General features: G+C 42.4%; 1 protein-coding gene and 1 non-coding gene across 2 annotated transcripts in view; both read left to right on the forward strand.

Annotated features, from left to right (window-relative positions):
- Positions 1 to 11,539, forward strand: part of SNRNP40 (small nuclear ribonucleoprotein U5 subunit 40) — a 39,411-nt gene extending 27,872 nt beyond the window's left edge. Inside the window, exons 6-10 of the mRNA XM_026014474.2 lie at positions 1,895 to 2,015; positions 4,320 to 4,402; positions 5,748 to 5,809; positions 10,183 to 10,286; positions 11,022 to 11,539. Of these exons, the coding sequence (XP_025870259.1) occupies positions 1,895 to 2,015; positions 4,320 to 4,402; positions 5,748 to 5,809; positions 10,183 to 10,286; positions 11,022 to 11,071 (420 nt within the window). The 3' untranslated portion in view covers positions 11,072 to 11,539. The remainder of the gene's footprint in view (positions 1 to 1,894; positions 2,016 to 4,319; positions 4,403 to 5,747; positions 5,810 to 10,182; positions 10,287 to 11,021) is intronic.
- Positions 3,436 to 3,546, forward strand: LOC112931828 (U6 spliceosomal RNA). Its single transcript, XR_003237371.2, has one exon. It is a non-coding gene; the product is annotated as a U6 spliceosomal RNA (small nuclear RNA).
- Positions 11,540 to 16,025: the final 4,486 nt, after the last annotated feature.

The following is a 16,025-nucleotide window of genomic DNA, read 5'->3' on the forward strand; positions in this document are numbered from 1 at the left end:
AGACCCGGGATCGAATCCCACATCAGGCTCCCGGTGCATGGAGCCTGCTTCTCCCTCCGCCTGTGTCTCTTCCTCTCTCTCTCTCTCTGTGACTATCATAAATAAATTTAAAAAAAAAAAAATTTAAAAAAAAAAAAAAGGAAGGTCTGAAAATGGTGTCCAAGTGCTACAAGGGATGGCACATTATATTCTCCTAAAAAGCTAAAGACTTCAACAATGCCTTCTCTGAAGAGGAAGAACAATAGCTTGAACAGAAAACGTCAGCCATTTCAAGCTTTCCTGATTATTGAGGCAGCAAACATCCTGACACAAAAATGATTGTTGGGTTCCACACATGAGTGAGTTATTGATGGGGAAAGTGGAGTTGTCTACCTTGTGTATCACTTTGACATACAACATCAAACTCATTTCTAGGTAAGAGAAGTGCCTTACTTAAGTAGGGAGCAAAAACATTTATTTAATTTCACTTAGAAAAACTACATAGCAATATTAAATCAGATTTGGAGGAAATTCTATATTATACCAATGACCTTAGCAAAATTGCTATTCTTTTTCCATATGACATTCCAGACTATTTATATTACCTTTATATTTTTTATATACTTTCCATCTATGTAAATATAAATACTGTTTTGTATCTTCCTATTAGCTTAATAACTTATTATTGGAACATTTTTGTATTTGGTCTTCAGAGTTATTTTTGGGAGTTGCTTAATAATAGCTACCAATTATTGAGGACCTGCTGTGTACCAGGCATCTACTAAGCCTTCTATTTGTAACCTTCTCAACAGCCATAGGAAGTAAATGTTGTTATCCCTATCTTACAGACCTGAAACAGGCTTAGAGGAGGGTTAGTGGCCCAATAACACATAAGTCTTACAATTTACCCTTTCCACTCTGCTCTACTATCTCTAGCATAAGATCATACAGTGTTGCAGTGTGTTTATGGGCCATAACTTAATGAACCATTTATTTTCCCTGTTTGACATTAGGTTATTTCTAGCCAAATTTTCTAATGAAAAATTTTAAGCAACTATATTTCTGTGTATTGCCTTGTTCTATACATGTGTGTTTCATCATAATGCCCTTTTCAAATGATGTGTTCACGTATTTTTCTGTAATTCTAAAAGTTAAGTCTTAATTGCTAAGATGCATAGTTTAAGCTTTCTTTTTTTTTTTTAAGATTTTATTTATTGGAGAGCAGCCTGGGTGGCTCAGTGGTTTAGCGCCACCTTCGGCCCAGGTCATGATCCTGGTGAGCCCGGATCAAGTCCCACGTTGGGCTCCCTGCATGGAGCCCTGCTTCTCCCTCTGCCTGTGTCTGCCTCTCTCTCTCTCTCTCTGTCTCTCATGAATAAAAAAATAAAATCTTTAAAGATTTTAGTTTTTAAAGTTTTAATACATTTATAATTTGAAAAGAACTCCTGTAAATTCTTAATTTTTGTTAAACTTTATTATAGTATTTGACATTAGTTTATAGCCCTTTAGTCAGACATAGTCACTTTGACTCCCTTTTTAGAAAAACAAGAGGGGCACCTGGGGGTTCAGCTGGTTAAGCATCCAACTCTTGATTTCGGCTCAGACCATGAGCTCAGGGTCATGAGATTGAGCCCCATGTCAGGTTCCATGCTGGGTATGGAGATTGCTTAAGGTTCTCTTTTTCCCTCTCCCTCTGCCCCTCCTCCCACCCCCCTCTCATGTTTGCTCTAAAAAAAAAAAAAAAAAAAATTTTGAGAAAGATAAGAGGTTTTTTTTTTTTCTCTTGGCCCATAGCCAGATTGAGAAGGGATACCAGTTTCTCAAGGCAGTTGACTAGTAACTATATATATTTTTTTTGCTATTCTCAATTTGATTTCTGGGAGCACCTCTTTTTTTTATTTTTATTTTTTTGTAGGTCTGGGACTTGCGCCAAAACAAGCTAACCTACACCATGAGAGGCCATGCAGATTCAGTGACTGGCCTGAGTTTAAGTTCTGAAGGCTCTTATCTCTTGTCCAATGCAATGGACAATACAGGTAACTTTGGAAAGGAAAGGGCCCAGTCACTGTAGACTACACGGAAAGTGGGCATTGGGTTTAGAAATGTATACTGGGGGATCCCTGGGTGGCGCTGCGGTTTGGCGCCTGCCTTTGGCCCAGGGCGCGATCCTGGAGATCCGGGATCGAATCCCACGTCGGGCTCCCGGTGCATGGAGCCTGCTTCTCCCTCTGCCTGTGTCTCTGCCTCTCTCTCACTGTGTTCCTATCATAAATAAATAAAAAATTAAAAAAAAAAAAAAAAAAGGAATGTATACTGGGATAATGTGGATCAAAGGAAAGAGTCAAGGGTGGTTCGCAGGTTTCTACAAGGGCAATTAGGAGAACACATGGTAATAGAAAAGCTTTAGAAGATATGGTCAAAAAGCCACGATTCCTGTCCAGATCTGCCATCTAATCCCTAAGCAACTTTACACATAGCTTTTAAGACCTGTTTCAGCTCTGGTATGCTGTTGAGCCATGCAGTGTACTAGAAACTCTTGATGATTATTAGTTTGTTGAGATCCATCCAAAGCAGTTCTAGAACACTGAGTGCACCAAAGTTGGATGACCTGTAGAGCTGTTCTTAGAGTTGCAGTCTTTCTGCCAGTGTGTCCTCCCTCCCCATGCCAAAGCACTGGTAGGATGGAGGTCCTCAGTAAAACATCACAACATTCTGCATTCACGCAAAGAGACTTGTTTCTGCTTGTTTAGTGTTGCCACGTGGGAGAATGGGCTTACTATGGCAAAAAGGAAGATGGATTGTATGCTTAGTATTGAGAGAGCTGAGAGATGTCCACTCACCTCCCCATACAAGTTCATAGGCTTGTCAGAAACTGAAATGCTGGGAATCCCTGGGTGGCTCAGCGGTTTAGTGCCTGCCTTCAGTCCAGGGTGTTATCCTGGAGTCCCGGGATCAAGTCCCACATCAGGCTCCCTGCATGGAGCCTGCCTCTCCCTCTGCCTGTGCCTCTGCCTCTCTCTCTCTCAGTCTGTGTCTCCCATGAATAAATAAATAAAATATTTTAAAAAAAGGAAAGAAAGAAACTGAAATGCTTTTACTGACATTTTGTAATGAAAACCGTGCTAGCACTCAGCAGGTGCTGAATAAGTAGTTCTTGAATGAATGAACATCCTTACTTTCTGACTGTATTCTCAGCTCAATAGCAAACTTTCACACCTACCTTCACCTTTCTATGCCTGTCTGAATCCTAGGATTGTTATGTTCATTACACTCAATTAAAATGACATCACTTGAATTCCACTATTGAAACAGCATTTGTTAACAACAGCTGTAGCCACTGCTTACTGTGCGTGTTTATATCCTGATTTTGATGTGTTTACTATTGACTAATTCGAGTATTGTTCACAGTGAGGAAAGATGAGGTTCCCTAAATGGCTATTAAAGTAATAAGAATTTGTGCTCGCTTCGGCAGCACATATATATACTAAAATTGGAACGATACAGAGAACATCAGCATGGCCTCTGCGCAAGGATGACACACAAATTGGTGAAGCGTTCCATATTTTTTTTAATTTTAAAAAATAAAGTAATAAGAATTTTTTGTTATAGCTATTTAATAAAATGACAAAATCCTTATTTTTGTCTATTGCCTCTACCCTTTTAGAGCTCTGTCACATATATCTTCTTATTTGATACTTACAGTACTCTTGTAAAAAAAAAAAAAAAAAAAAAAAAAACATGTAGTATTCTTATTTTATAGAAGAGACCAAAACACAACCTCACTTGTTACCTGATACCACCCGTATGTATAACAGAGCTAGAATGAGAATCAGAGTTCATCTTTTCTGATTCTTAGTATAATGCTCTCTTGATATATTTGACCTTGCTCAAATTTAGACTGTCAGGTATCCCTATGAGCAAAATTAATCAGTCCTGAGTTTGGATTTTATAGATTGAATATAGTCAGTGGTATTTATATTGTCATAGTAAAGCTTTGTCAGATGTGACTTTTGGGGTTGGTAGAGGAGTCATTTGCAAATGTTTTGTTGAAATTAATGTCACATCCAGCTACTTTCTGTTGCAGACCCCCAGCCATGCATTTGGCATGTCCCATTCCAGCCCCCACAGGTTTCCTCTGTGGTCTTAGACCCTTTTTAATGGAATTTTAATGCATTTCATGTCTGTTGGGGGTGGCAGTGTGAAAGCCTTACCGTGTACCTTATAGTATACCATGTTGGCCTTCCTTCACCCAGAAAATAGCATTTGTCATTGACATGACACTGATCTCAGGTGGGTTCTCAGGAGGCCTCTGGCCCATAACTGTTTTGCTCTGTTTGTAGTGCGGGTCTGGGATGTCCGGCCATTTGCTCCTAAAGAGAGGTGTGTGAAGATATTTCAAGGAAATGTGCACAACTTTGAGAAGGTGAGTTCTGGGGCAGCCCAGGTGGCTCAGCAGTTTAGCGCCGCTTTCAGCCCAGGGTGTGATCCTGGAGACCTAGGATCAAGTCCCACGTCAGGCTTCCTGCATGGAACCTGCTTCTCCCTCTGCCTATGTCTCTGCCTCTCTCTCTCTGTCTCTCATGAACAAATAAATAAAATCTTTAAAAAAAAAAGAGAGAAGGTGAGTTCTGCATGGCAAAAGAGTTTACTAAGTTTACTGTCAGTTTGACTCAAAGATATATTTAAGATAATGCTAAGACCAGTATTTACATACATCAAATCATTGTGTTATACACCTAAAACTAAAACAATGTTCTATGTCAATTATATCTAAATTTGTTGGTGGGGGAGGGGGGTCTAAGGATAGAGGGCAGTAGCTTTACGAAGAAGGGGCTGCATTCCAGTTAATATTATTCTCCATCAAAACTGTTCTTGCCAGAAATAAAATTAATGGAAACATAGTGCAGAAAGCAGTCACATAGGTTGGTAGTGATGGGGCCCCCTTGCAATTTAAGACTTCTGACTTCAACAAGATATTCTTATCCTTTTACTTACTTAGAAACTTTGACCCTCTTGGGTCAGTGTTGCATATGGGACCCAGACTTCCTGGCTGTTACCCAGTGGCTCCCCTCACCTTCCCAGTGATCAGCTCTTAGAGCCCTGAGAATAATATATCCCTCTCCTCAGGAAGGGCCACTGCCCAAAGTTTGAGAGAAATTTTTTTACTTTCAAGTCCTAGCTCACCTCTTGATAGCAGCTTTTCTTCCAGATAATTTGTTAATAGAGACTAATGTTTTATTTTGAGAGTCCATTTGATTCAGTTTTACTTTATAAATCAAATCTTATCTTTCATTGAATTCAGTTTTATTTTTATTTTCTTTCAAGATAAAATTATTAATGAGGATCAAAATAAATGGAGCAAAGGAAACCTTCATTTGTAGGTAAAATAAAATTTTGTTGCCAGGTCTACTGTTAATTTACTGTAAATTAATCATTTTCTGCAGTTGGTTTGTATGTTATATGAAATACAGTATATTATCTTAGGCCACAAAAAATATAAGATAATTGCAATTTAATGTCTCAGGGTGCCTGGGTGATTCAGTGGGTTAAGCTTCTGATTTCAGCTCAGGTCATGATCTCAGAGTTGTGGAATCAAGCCCCACAAAAGGCCCTGCACTGGATGTGGAGCCTGCTTAAAATGGCCCCTCCCCCGGACTCCCCCTCAAAATAAAAAGAAATTTAAAGTCTTCCTTTCAGTGATTTTATAGTCTAATAAGGGTTTGGTACATTACTATATTCATTGAATTCCTGCTTATTCATCTTTATAGAATCTTCTGAGATGTTCTTGGTCACCTGATGGAAGCAAGATAGCAGCTGGTTCAGCTGACAGGTAAGGATTACCGGGCATGAGGTAAAGAATGATGGAGTTCTGCAGGTACCTTGTCGTGTGTAATCCATTAACTGCAGATACCAAGCTGGAGCAGACACTTAAAGCTGTCCTTAGAGAGGAAGCTGTGTGCAATGTGAGGGGCCTACAGATCACATCAGATAAGCACATCATTTCTACTCTGTGGATATGTTTTTGACCTGGAGAGTAAACACTTTACTCACTTCTGTTGAATTCCCTTTGCCATCAAAGTAAAATCTAGACTCCTAGTCTGGTTCCAGTTTCCCTCATCAGATTCTTCTGCCATGCTTCATTCCAATATGTGTCGTGTACTCACCTCCCCAACCATCACCACATTGCTTCTCTCACATACAACTTTCCCTCTTCCTACACCCCTTGTGCCTCCAGGCTTCTCTCTCCTATCCCCTCTTCTCCATTCTCTAGACTTCTCTATCTTTTTAGAAATCATCTCTGTTCTGTCTATAAACTTTCCCTGGCCCTATCCCTTTCCCTAGCACTAATCACTCTCTACTCTGCCCTGTCATCATACCTTATACATCTAACCTTTATCAGCATTCATTACATCTTACAGTAAGACAAACAGAGTGGGGCACCTCACTAAATTATTTGCTCCCAGGGGTCAGAGGATGAGTCTTAGTCATCTCTGAACCCGGGGTGGTATTTGACCTATTCTAAGCACTTAGTGAATATTATATGAATGAATTCCTAGCTGGAGGACATCAGTCACATCTCAGTCACATCTAGCATGTCAACTCAGCTATACATAATGGCTGCCTGTTTTGAGGATTCAGAGTGGGGTGTGGGTACAATAGGAAAGGTGTTGTGGGGGATGCCTGGGTGGCTCAGCGGTTTGGCACCTGCCTTCGGCCCAGGGTGTGATCCTAGGGACCCGGGATCGAGTCCTGCATCAGGCTTCCTGCATGGGGCCTGCTTCTCCCTCTGCCTGTGTCTCTGCCTCTCTCTCTGTGTCTCTCATGAATAAATAAGTAAAATCTTTAAAAAAAAAAAAAAAAAAGAAAAAGAAAAAGGTCCCGTGATTGCTAGATGCAGGTTGTGTCAGCATGTGAGCCAAGTATTTTCTGACCCTGGGCGGAATTCAGAGACTATGAGACTTCCTTAGCTGTCAGTTTAGACTGGCTCAGCCATTTGGTGATGAATTAGAAAGAGAAGGGGGAGAATTCTTGTGTCAGAATGCTGCATTTGGTATATGTGGTGACCCATCCTTGGGAGAGAGTCAGAGGTGGGGATGCGGGTGCCCATGCCCAGGCTGTTGGGCCACAGGTACAGAACGGTGATAAGAGTGATAAGACCCTCTGATAGCAGACTCTAGCTTCCATTGGAAGCTGTCTAAACCCTTTTTTTTTTTTTAAACCCTTTTTAACTTAACCCCATCTTTCTGTCTGTTTAAAGATTTTCCTACTACCCTTCGAAAACAGGCACCATCTTATAAACATGAAGCCTTTCCTGGGCTAGCTTGGGCTCTCAGCATATTCCAGAGTTTTCTCCTCTACTAAGTGCCCTAGCACAGCCATAGAGAAGCCTCACCTTGATCTGTTCCCACACCGTGTTGCTTGTGAATAATGACAAACACACCTGAAGATTCCAGAATCCACTTTTTTAATTTCCCCTGGCAATCTGAATGCTGAGTTAAAGGGACAGGTAGTGGGCTGTTTCCTAGGAGTAAAGGGTCTAGGTGCCACATGGTGGCATCCTGGTGGTGTAGAGAGGTGCCTTGCAGAGGGAATCTAAGGGATTTTCAGTAGTCAATTGCTAAGAAAGACCGTAAGAAACAGGCCCACAGGCTAAGGTGCGTTTGACAGGGGAAGAACCATTCTAAGTGTTTTTACGTAATTTTCAGCAGAGATATCTTTTTTATGTAGTTAAGCTTTGAAATGATACTTGCCTAAGCTTTTCTTCTGAGCAGTTTGTTTCTGCCATTGGCCCTTTCTGATTTTCAGTGTCCTCTTACCTCTTTCCCTCCCCACTGTCCCCTAAGCCTTACATGTGGACAGCATGGCTCCGGTCTGGGCACAGCCTGCGTGGCTCCCTACTGGAGTTGGCCACATCTCAGGCTACCTCGCCAGTTAGCCCCAAGTGAGCAAGCAGCTCTGTTATGTAAGGAACCCGGTTCCTGCCCAATGTGGCCGTGCCAAAGCAAGGGGAGGACAAGGAACCCCTCTAAATTTAGCATCTAATTGGCAGCCATGGAGAGTGAGGCCTTCAAGTAAACCCTTGGAGATCTGGGGTTCTGCCGGCTTTTATGTGCCTGGGAAGTGTATCCTCAGAAAACTGCTTTTCAGCTTGTCCTGGATTTGGCAAGTTTCCCCCTCTCTTCTTGCAAATCACGTCCCTCCTCATGTTCAAAATCAAAACCCTTCAACAGTTCCTGTCCAGGACTATGGGAAGACTAGTCTGTCTGCCATGAGTATGTTAGTCAGCCTGTTGTCTTCATGTTCTTCTGTTGTGATGATGAATGTATCCGTCATGATAACAGCTGTTGTCCTGCATGCCAATTGCTTTGCATGTATCATCTCATTTCTCTCAACCAAGCTATGGGATCAGTGTGGTCTCCTATCATCACAACTAAGGAAAGAGGAGCTTAAAGAAGTTACTTGTCTGAGATTTCTTAGTAAATGGGTGCATGAGACTTGAGCTCGAGTCTTTCGGACTCCTGAGCTCATAGACTTTGTTACTGTACCATATCATCCTGGGCTAGGTTCATGAGGGCGTTATTTGTGCATAGCAAGAAAAAACACCTATAGGGAAAATGTGAACATCAGAACCAAAGAGTCTGGAGGTAGATGGGCTTCCTGCTTTCCTTCCATCTTGCTTGGAACTTTTATTTAGTTCCTGTGGAGCCTAGTCCTTGAGAGCTAAACAGTGCAAATAAGCAGCTCACATTTAGTTTTATTTTATACCAAAAATGTAATGTCACATCAACACTAGGCATTTTTTTCTTTTTAAGATTTTATCCATTTATTCATGAGAGGCACAGAAAGAAAGAGAGGCAAAGACACAGGCAGAGGAGAGGGAGAAGCAGGCTCCATGCAGGGAGCCCAACGTGGGACTCAATTCCAGGTCTCCAGGACCCCGCTCCGGGCTGAAGGCGGTGCTAAACAGCTGAGCCACCGGGGCTGCCCAGCACTATAATCAAGTACTGGTGACTGTACCCTTTTAGGTGTTGACTAAACAAAGCAAATATGGAAATAATGTTTATAACCTGTTTGAAAACCACCAGCCTTTTGAAATTTACCAACAGATTATTTTTGCATGGTCATAAGAAGATCATGTCTCTTTATTTTACTCTTCAGCCCAAAATGATCCAAGCAAGGTTAAAGGTCAAAAGAACTTCTGAGGAGTGATGGGAAATAGAAGATGTTGGAGGGTGGTAAGAGAAAGGAAAATACTGGAATATATTGAGTTTTCACCTTAGTTCTGCCACTGAGTCAGTGATGAACTGTGTCACCTTCAAAGAGTTACTGTACCTTAGTTTTCTTATCTGTAAAATGAATTTAGACTAGCTGGTCTGGTCATGGGATTCCCATGAATTCGGTGCCAGATTGAGTCAAGTATATATATTTGGGTTGTGTTATAGCACAGAATTTTCCGTCCCTTCTCTGGGCTCTGTGATTTGAATGCAAAACTGAGCAGCTCAAGTGAATCTGCAACCCTAGGCTCCCAACCTCCTATAAGATATCCTAGATGAATATCAGGCATTCTTTGAAGATTTCTGTGTGGGGACCATAGGAAAAACTATCTTTCTTCTCCATGTTCTTTCCTATTCCAAAAACTTGTTTAAAATACCAGTAATAAAAAAATAAATAAAATAAAATAAAATAAAATAAAATAAAATAAAATAATAAATAAAATAAAATAATAAAATAAAATAAAATAAAATAAATAAAATAAACAAAATAAAATAAAATAATAAATAAATAAATAAATACCAGTAATGCGGGCAGCCCAGGTGGCTCAGCGGTTTGGCACCACCTTTGGCCCAGGGTGTGAGCCTTGGAGACCCGGGATCGAGTCCCACATTGGGCTCCCTGCATGGAGCCTGCTTCTCCCTCTGCCTATGTTTCTGTGCCTCTCATGAATAAATAAATAAAATCTTAAAAATAAATAAATAAAATACCAGTAATGCTTATAGTTTATTCCTGTATCTCTATTCAGTTACTCGAGGGCAGGATCCATCCCTTATTCAGAATCTATATTTCTAGTTTCTAAACATCAGAACACAGTTCAGTAAATATGGAGTAAATAAATCTCTGCTTCCATTTCTCTTAAAAAGCCATGCCTCTACCCTACTCTCAGCTCTAGGAAGCTTTAGCATTGCTCCTCATGATACCTTGCAGGTTTGTGTATGTGTGGGATACCACAAGCCGGAGGATTTTGTATAAGCTGCCTGGACATGCTGGCTCCATCAATGAAGTGGCTTTCCACCCTGATGAACCAATCAGTAAGTCTGTCCTGACTTTGGGGAAAGGGAAACTGTGGAAATCTCCCTAAAGGGCCCCTGAAAATACAAAGGCAGAGGTGGATATCTGTCGTATGTGAATTTCCAGGTAGTCTTTATGGCTGTCCCTTGATTGTCTCACCATAGTTTTAAATGGTGACAGGAAGAGCATGTTCCATTTTCTTAATCTCAAAGGGAGACTGGTTAATCTGTTTCTAGTTCTCTTAAGTTTACTTGTTTCAAGTCTGTGTTTCAGTGATGTATTTGGATTTTTAAAAGATGATATTTCCTAATATTCAGCTATAAATTGCAACTTGATATTTATTGCCTAGCTAATTAAACAGTGGGCCTTGAATTTAAGAAGAAAGTATGACTTTCTCCAGGGCTAACTATAAACAAGCAAAAACACATTTACAAAATGACTGGCACAGACATTGATTCTTCCCTAGAATGGCTGAGAAGGTCTTCTTTATGGGGTTTGGCTGATGTGGGACATCGGGGTTTGGACCCTGATAATGCATTTTCCGTAACACAGTCCACCCTTGTGGTTTCAAGAGGACTTGGATTGAAAAGTCAGGCTACAGTTTCCTGTGAGTGGTGTTGAAGAGGAGGGGAATTTAAGCTAAATCCAATTGCTCTTTTATACCAAAATTGGCTCTTGACACAAGAGCCCTTGAGCACCAAGTCTCCTTGAGCCTTCATTAGTTCCAGTTATCTTCTTCATTCTCTTCACCTCAGTTCTCTCAGCATCCAGTGACAAGAGACTGTATATGGGGGAGATTCAGTGAAGATATGGAATGGAAGACACCCGCCCCAACGGCTGCTTGACCCCTGAGACCTCAGGCGTCATCAGTGGCATCCAGCAGTGCCCAGGCTAGCAGCCTCCCTTCAGATGAAGACCATTCCTAGGAAAAAGCAAGGAGGAGGCGGCCATGTTCCAGCAACCACTGGTACCCCTTCCACCAGGATGATTAAGACAAGCTGACAGTGGCCTCTAAAACCACCGGCCAGATTTCAGGAACTGTTTGGGATTTTTTCCTCTTTTTTTTTTAAGTAAGATTTCTTCAGAGAGACAGACACGGGTTGGTTTGTAGTTTCTTGTTTCCTAATACAGGCCGAAGACAGGGAATGTCACTGAAATTTGTTCATTGGGGATTTTTTTTTTTAATTCAATAACTGGCTTGTATGATATTTTTCTTTCTGTGTTTCTCTGAGTCCTTTTGTATTAAAAACCAAATAGATGCCTTTTTACAAGAGCCATGTGGATTGGATTTATTGTGTCTTTTCTTTGAAGATCGCTATAAATCTGACCTGGATATGATGTGGCTGGGGGGATGCATTCCATTTAAATTTCCAAGATACTATTTTACAGGGATGTTTAGGGGTTTTTTTCTCCCCTTCTCATCTTTTTAGATTTACTCCCAGAGAATAATTATCCATAATAAATGATTGCTCTCCTGCTAGAGACATACCAGTCAAGTGGTGATCAAGTCTAAAAGAACCCAGTTTTTGTATACCTTGACATGATCTTTAATAAATAAGGTCTGTTTCTATTCTGCCTCCTGCCAAAAGCACCTTTCTGAGCAGCAGTCCCTATTAGTCAAGGTCCTTAAAATGGGCATTAGACTGGGGGCAGCCTCAGCCAGTAGGAGTGGCTAGCTGGAATGCTGCATCAAAGTCAGCTTGAGGGGGACAGGCCGGGTGGCTCAGCAGTTTAGCGCCTGCCTTCAGCCCAGGGTGTAATCCTGGAGACCCGGGATCGAGTCCCATGTCGGACTCCCTGCAGGGAGCCTGCTTCTCCCTCTGCCTGTGTCTCTGCCTCTCTCTCTGTCTCTCATGAATAAATAAATAAAATCTTTTAAAAAAAAGTCAGCTTTAGGGGATCCCTGGGTGGCTCAGCGGTTTAGCACCTGCCTTTGGCCCAAGGCGCGATCCTGGAGTCCCAGGATGGAGCCTGCTTCTCCCTCCTCCTGTGTCTCTGCCTCTCTCTCTCTCTATCATAAATAAGTAAATAAATAAATCTTTAAAAAAAAAAAAAAAAGTCAGCTTGAAAGGAATAGGAGCAAGTTGTGTAACTGGACCATGACATCCTCTGAGACTTTTTTGTGCTTCTGCTTCCTTGTCTGTCTTTCTTTTTTTTTTTTTCTTTTTTTTTTTATAACTTTTTTTTTTTCTTTTTTTTTTTTATTTATGATAGTCACAGAGAGACAGAGAGAGAGGCAGAGACATAGGCAGAGGGAGAAACAGGCTCCATGCACTGGGAGCCCGACGTGGGATTTGATCCCAGGTCTCCAGGATCGCGCCCTGGGCCAAAGGCAAGCGCCAAACCACTGCGCCACCCAGGGATCCCCCTTGTCTGTCTTTCTTAAACAGACAGGGACATTAAGAAATGCTGTTAGTTCCTCAAAACAGGTTATTATCTCCTTGGATCATTGGATGACTGCACCCAGCACACAGACTGGCACTGATGAATCCCATCTGGCATAGGAGAGTGGTGTGTGTCTTTCTAAACCTCCTGTTTCAACACCGAGGTCTTCACACCTGCAGCCTGTTAGGTACATGTTTCATTTTATACATTTAGCTCCCAAACCCAAGTCACCTGTTTACCTCAGATTGTAAGAGACAGGGCAGCCTGGGTGGCTCAGCGGTTTAGCGCTGCCTTCGGCCCAGTGTGTGATCCTGGAAACCCGGGATCAAGTCCTACATCAGGCTCCCTACATGGAGCCTGCTTCTCCTTCTGCCTGTGTCTCTGCCTCTCTCTCTCTCTCTCTCTCTCTCTCTCTGTCTCCAATAAATGAATAAAAAATCTTTAAAAAAAAATTGTAAGAGAGGATAGTTTTTAAGTGAGCACACACCCAAGATTCATTTAAGTCATTAATGAAGGAGCCAACAGGATGGTAAAGCTGTCAAAGCAATTACTTTTAATACAGTGAATGAAATTTGAATAAAATGAACTGGAAACCGTAATTTCTTGTACCTGCCAGAGTTAAGGAAGTTGACTTAGGGAATGAGTAAGGGTGTTGCCAGGTAGACAAAGAACATGTGCCTTCCAAGAAACTACAGGCACGAGCTTTAAAGTTGAGCTCCTTTCCTGAACCAACGGAATTTCAGCTTGGTCAGAGATGGGGACAGGAAAGTTGCAGAGTTAAGCTGGAGCCAAATCCTGGAGTGTTTGTCCTTCATGTACTAGATCCTATAGGTTGAGGTGTCCTAAAGTGCATTCAGCCAGTTTCCCCAGTTAGGCACATTGGGGCATGAAGATCCCATGCTCAGATAAATTTGGGGGAAGCTGAGTTAAAGTGAAACCTGTTTCTTTGCTGCAGGACTGCTCAGAGACTTTAAAACACAAAATATAGGGCAGCCCCCGTGGCGCAGCGGTTTGGCGACGCCTGCAGCCCAGGGCGTGATCCTGGGGACCCTGGATCGAGTCCCACGTCGGGCTCTCTGTATGATGCCTGCTTCTCCCTCTGCCTGTGTCTCTCATGAATGAATAAATAAAATCTTAAAAAAAAACAAAACACACAAAATATAGTGGGATCTTCAAAGGGAATGGTGACTCAGACTTCAGGCATGAGCAGTAATTATATAGAAAGATGCCTTTAACCAGGACAGATTTGGCCTAAAGTAGTTTGCAAGCTACTCTTCATACCTCTAGCACCATCACTTACTCCCTGATCCCTCTTAAGTGCCAGGCCCCTCCACCCATCCTCATCTCTTGGCTTGGGGAGAACAAGGCTTGAACCTTAATCCTGCACTTTGAAAGCCTACCAGTGCCTTGAGAAGTTGGCTGTGACTGGGAGGAACCAAGGCCCTGGAAACTAAGGGCTTTCCTCTAACCTCAGCCTCTTGGCTCCTCCCAAGTGCGTTCTTCAAAGGCTGGAGAGAAGCCATTAGCAGGAAATAGCAGCACCACTTAGAATTTGAAGGGAATAGCGGCCCTAGCTTGGGGAATAAAGATTTGAGTATAAAACATCCCCAGAGGGTGCAAATTGTATTCTCACTTTGGGAGAGATAGATTGCTCCCGAATGAGTAATGGCATCTCTGGTTCTCAGTTAATTTCCCTTTATGACTTCCACAGTCTCTAGCACTTAATACCATTGGCACTTAAAGAGCCAAATCTTTTTTTCCGCTGGGTGGTTGAGTTTTGTGGGCTAAGCTCTGAGGGAGGTGGATTTGGACAGGTCAGGAATCTTACCAGAGTTGCTTCTTTAACAGCAGAACTCCAGTTATTTGTTTCTCACTAATAGACCTGGAGTCTGCTGCTTGTTATCTCGGGAAACTGAAGTGTGTTGAGAGCGCACACGAGTGCGTGCTGAGCAATTTGAGGTTGTAGGTAGTAGGGAAAGGCCATTAGGCCATTTGGGTTAGGAGAGAATTGCTCCTTCCAAGACACTAGGGATTGAGAGCTGTGTTCCAGGACAAACGGAGGGTCCAGACTTAAAAGACAGCTCCTATTCCTGTGGGACTAAATGAAGCCAAGTCTGAGCTGTGAGTCTGCCCTCTGGTCAATTGTCTCAGGACCCCAGACCCACCCCCTCTGCATCAAGCCCTAAGCTATCCCAAACTCTTCCTTTCTTCTAGGCTTCAACTTCTTTTCCTCATTTGCCTCGGACACCCATCTTCCAGGTTTCACTTTAACCCAGCTTCCCCCAAACTTATCTGAGCATGGGATCTTCATGCCCCAATGTGCCTAACTGGGGAAACTATTTGGCTGAATGCACTTTAGGAAACCTCAACCTATTGCTCAAAGAATTAGGTGCTCTGAAGTGTCAGTGATGCTCTTGAGAAACCCTGCGCCAGAACAGTGATTCTCCAAGTGTACTCTGGGACAACAGCAGCAGCACCTGAGAACATGCTAGAAATGCACATTCCAGAGCCCCAACTGAGACCTACTGAACCAGAAATTTAGGGGGAAGGAAGTCTTCAGCAATTTGTTTTCACAAGCCCTGCAAGTGATTCTGATGCAAGCTAGCAAACCACGGCTCCAAGGACTCAGAGTCCTAATCATTCCTAGGGGAGCCACAGAGGCTTCTCCTGTTTACTCATTAATAGCTACCCCTAAGTATTTATTTAGCTGTTCTTTCTGGCTCCGTTCTGTACATGCATTATCTCATTTGATTGTCACAAAAAGGGCAACAGGTTCAAAGAGAAGCAACACCCAAGATTAACTAGCTAGTAAGTAGGAAAGCCAGGATGTAAACCTAGCTGGAGCTCTTACCCCATCACCACAGTGTAGCCTCTGTAGCTTTTAACCTTGAATGCACATTAAAATCAGCTGGGGAGCCTTTAAAACTCCAGATGCTTAGATCATAGCCCAGGCCAGTTAAAGCAGAATCTCCGGAATGACCATGAACATTTTTTAAAGCTTCCTGGTGATTGCAATATGAAATCAAGGTTAAGGACATTAACATTAGCCATGGCTACAGCAATAGCCAGAAGGGCAGCATAAAGCCAAATTGACTTCCCTTGCCACCCCTTGGCTCTCCAGGAAACTTCTGCTCGGACTCGTGGTCTGTGTGAGCTTACACTCACTTCTCCCAAGTCCTTGGCTGAGCTAAAACTTCAGATCTTGGCCGGAGAGTAGAGGTGGATCCACTGTGATCGTCTCTGCCTGACGACTTTGGGGCTTTGCTTAGAAAAAAAGACCTGTGGCTTCCCTTTGGAATCCCAGGGACAGCATCCAAAGGTGCTAGAGGTAGAAAGGGCCTTCCAGGTGCTCCTCCTGTCCAACCTCAGTTTAC

Source organism: Vulpes vulpes, chromosome 2 (genome assembly GCF_048418805.1).
Source record: "Vulpes vulpes isolate BD-2025 chromosome 2, VulVul3, whole genome shotgun sequence".
Classification (NCBI taxonomy): Eukaryota; Metazoa; Chordata; class Mammalia; order Carnivora; family Canidae; genus Vulpes; species Vulpes vulpes.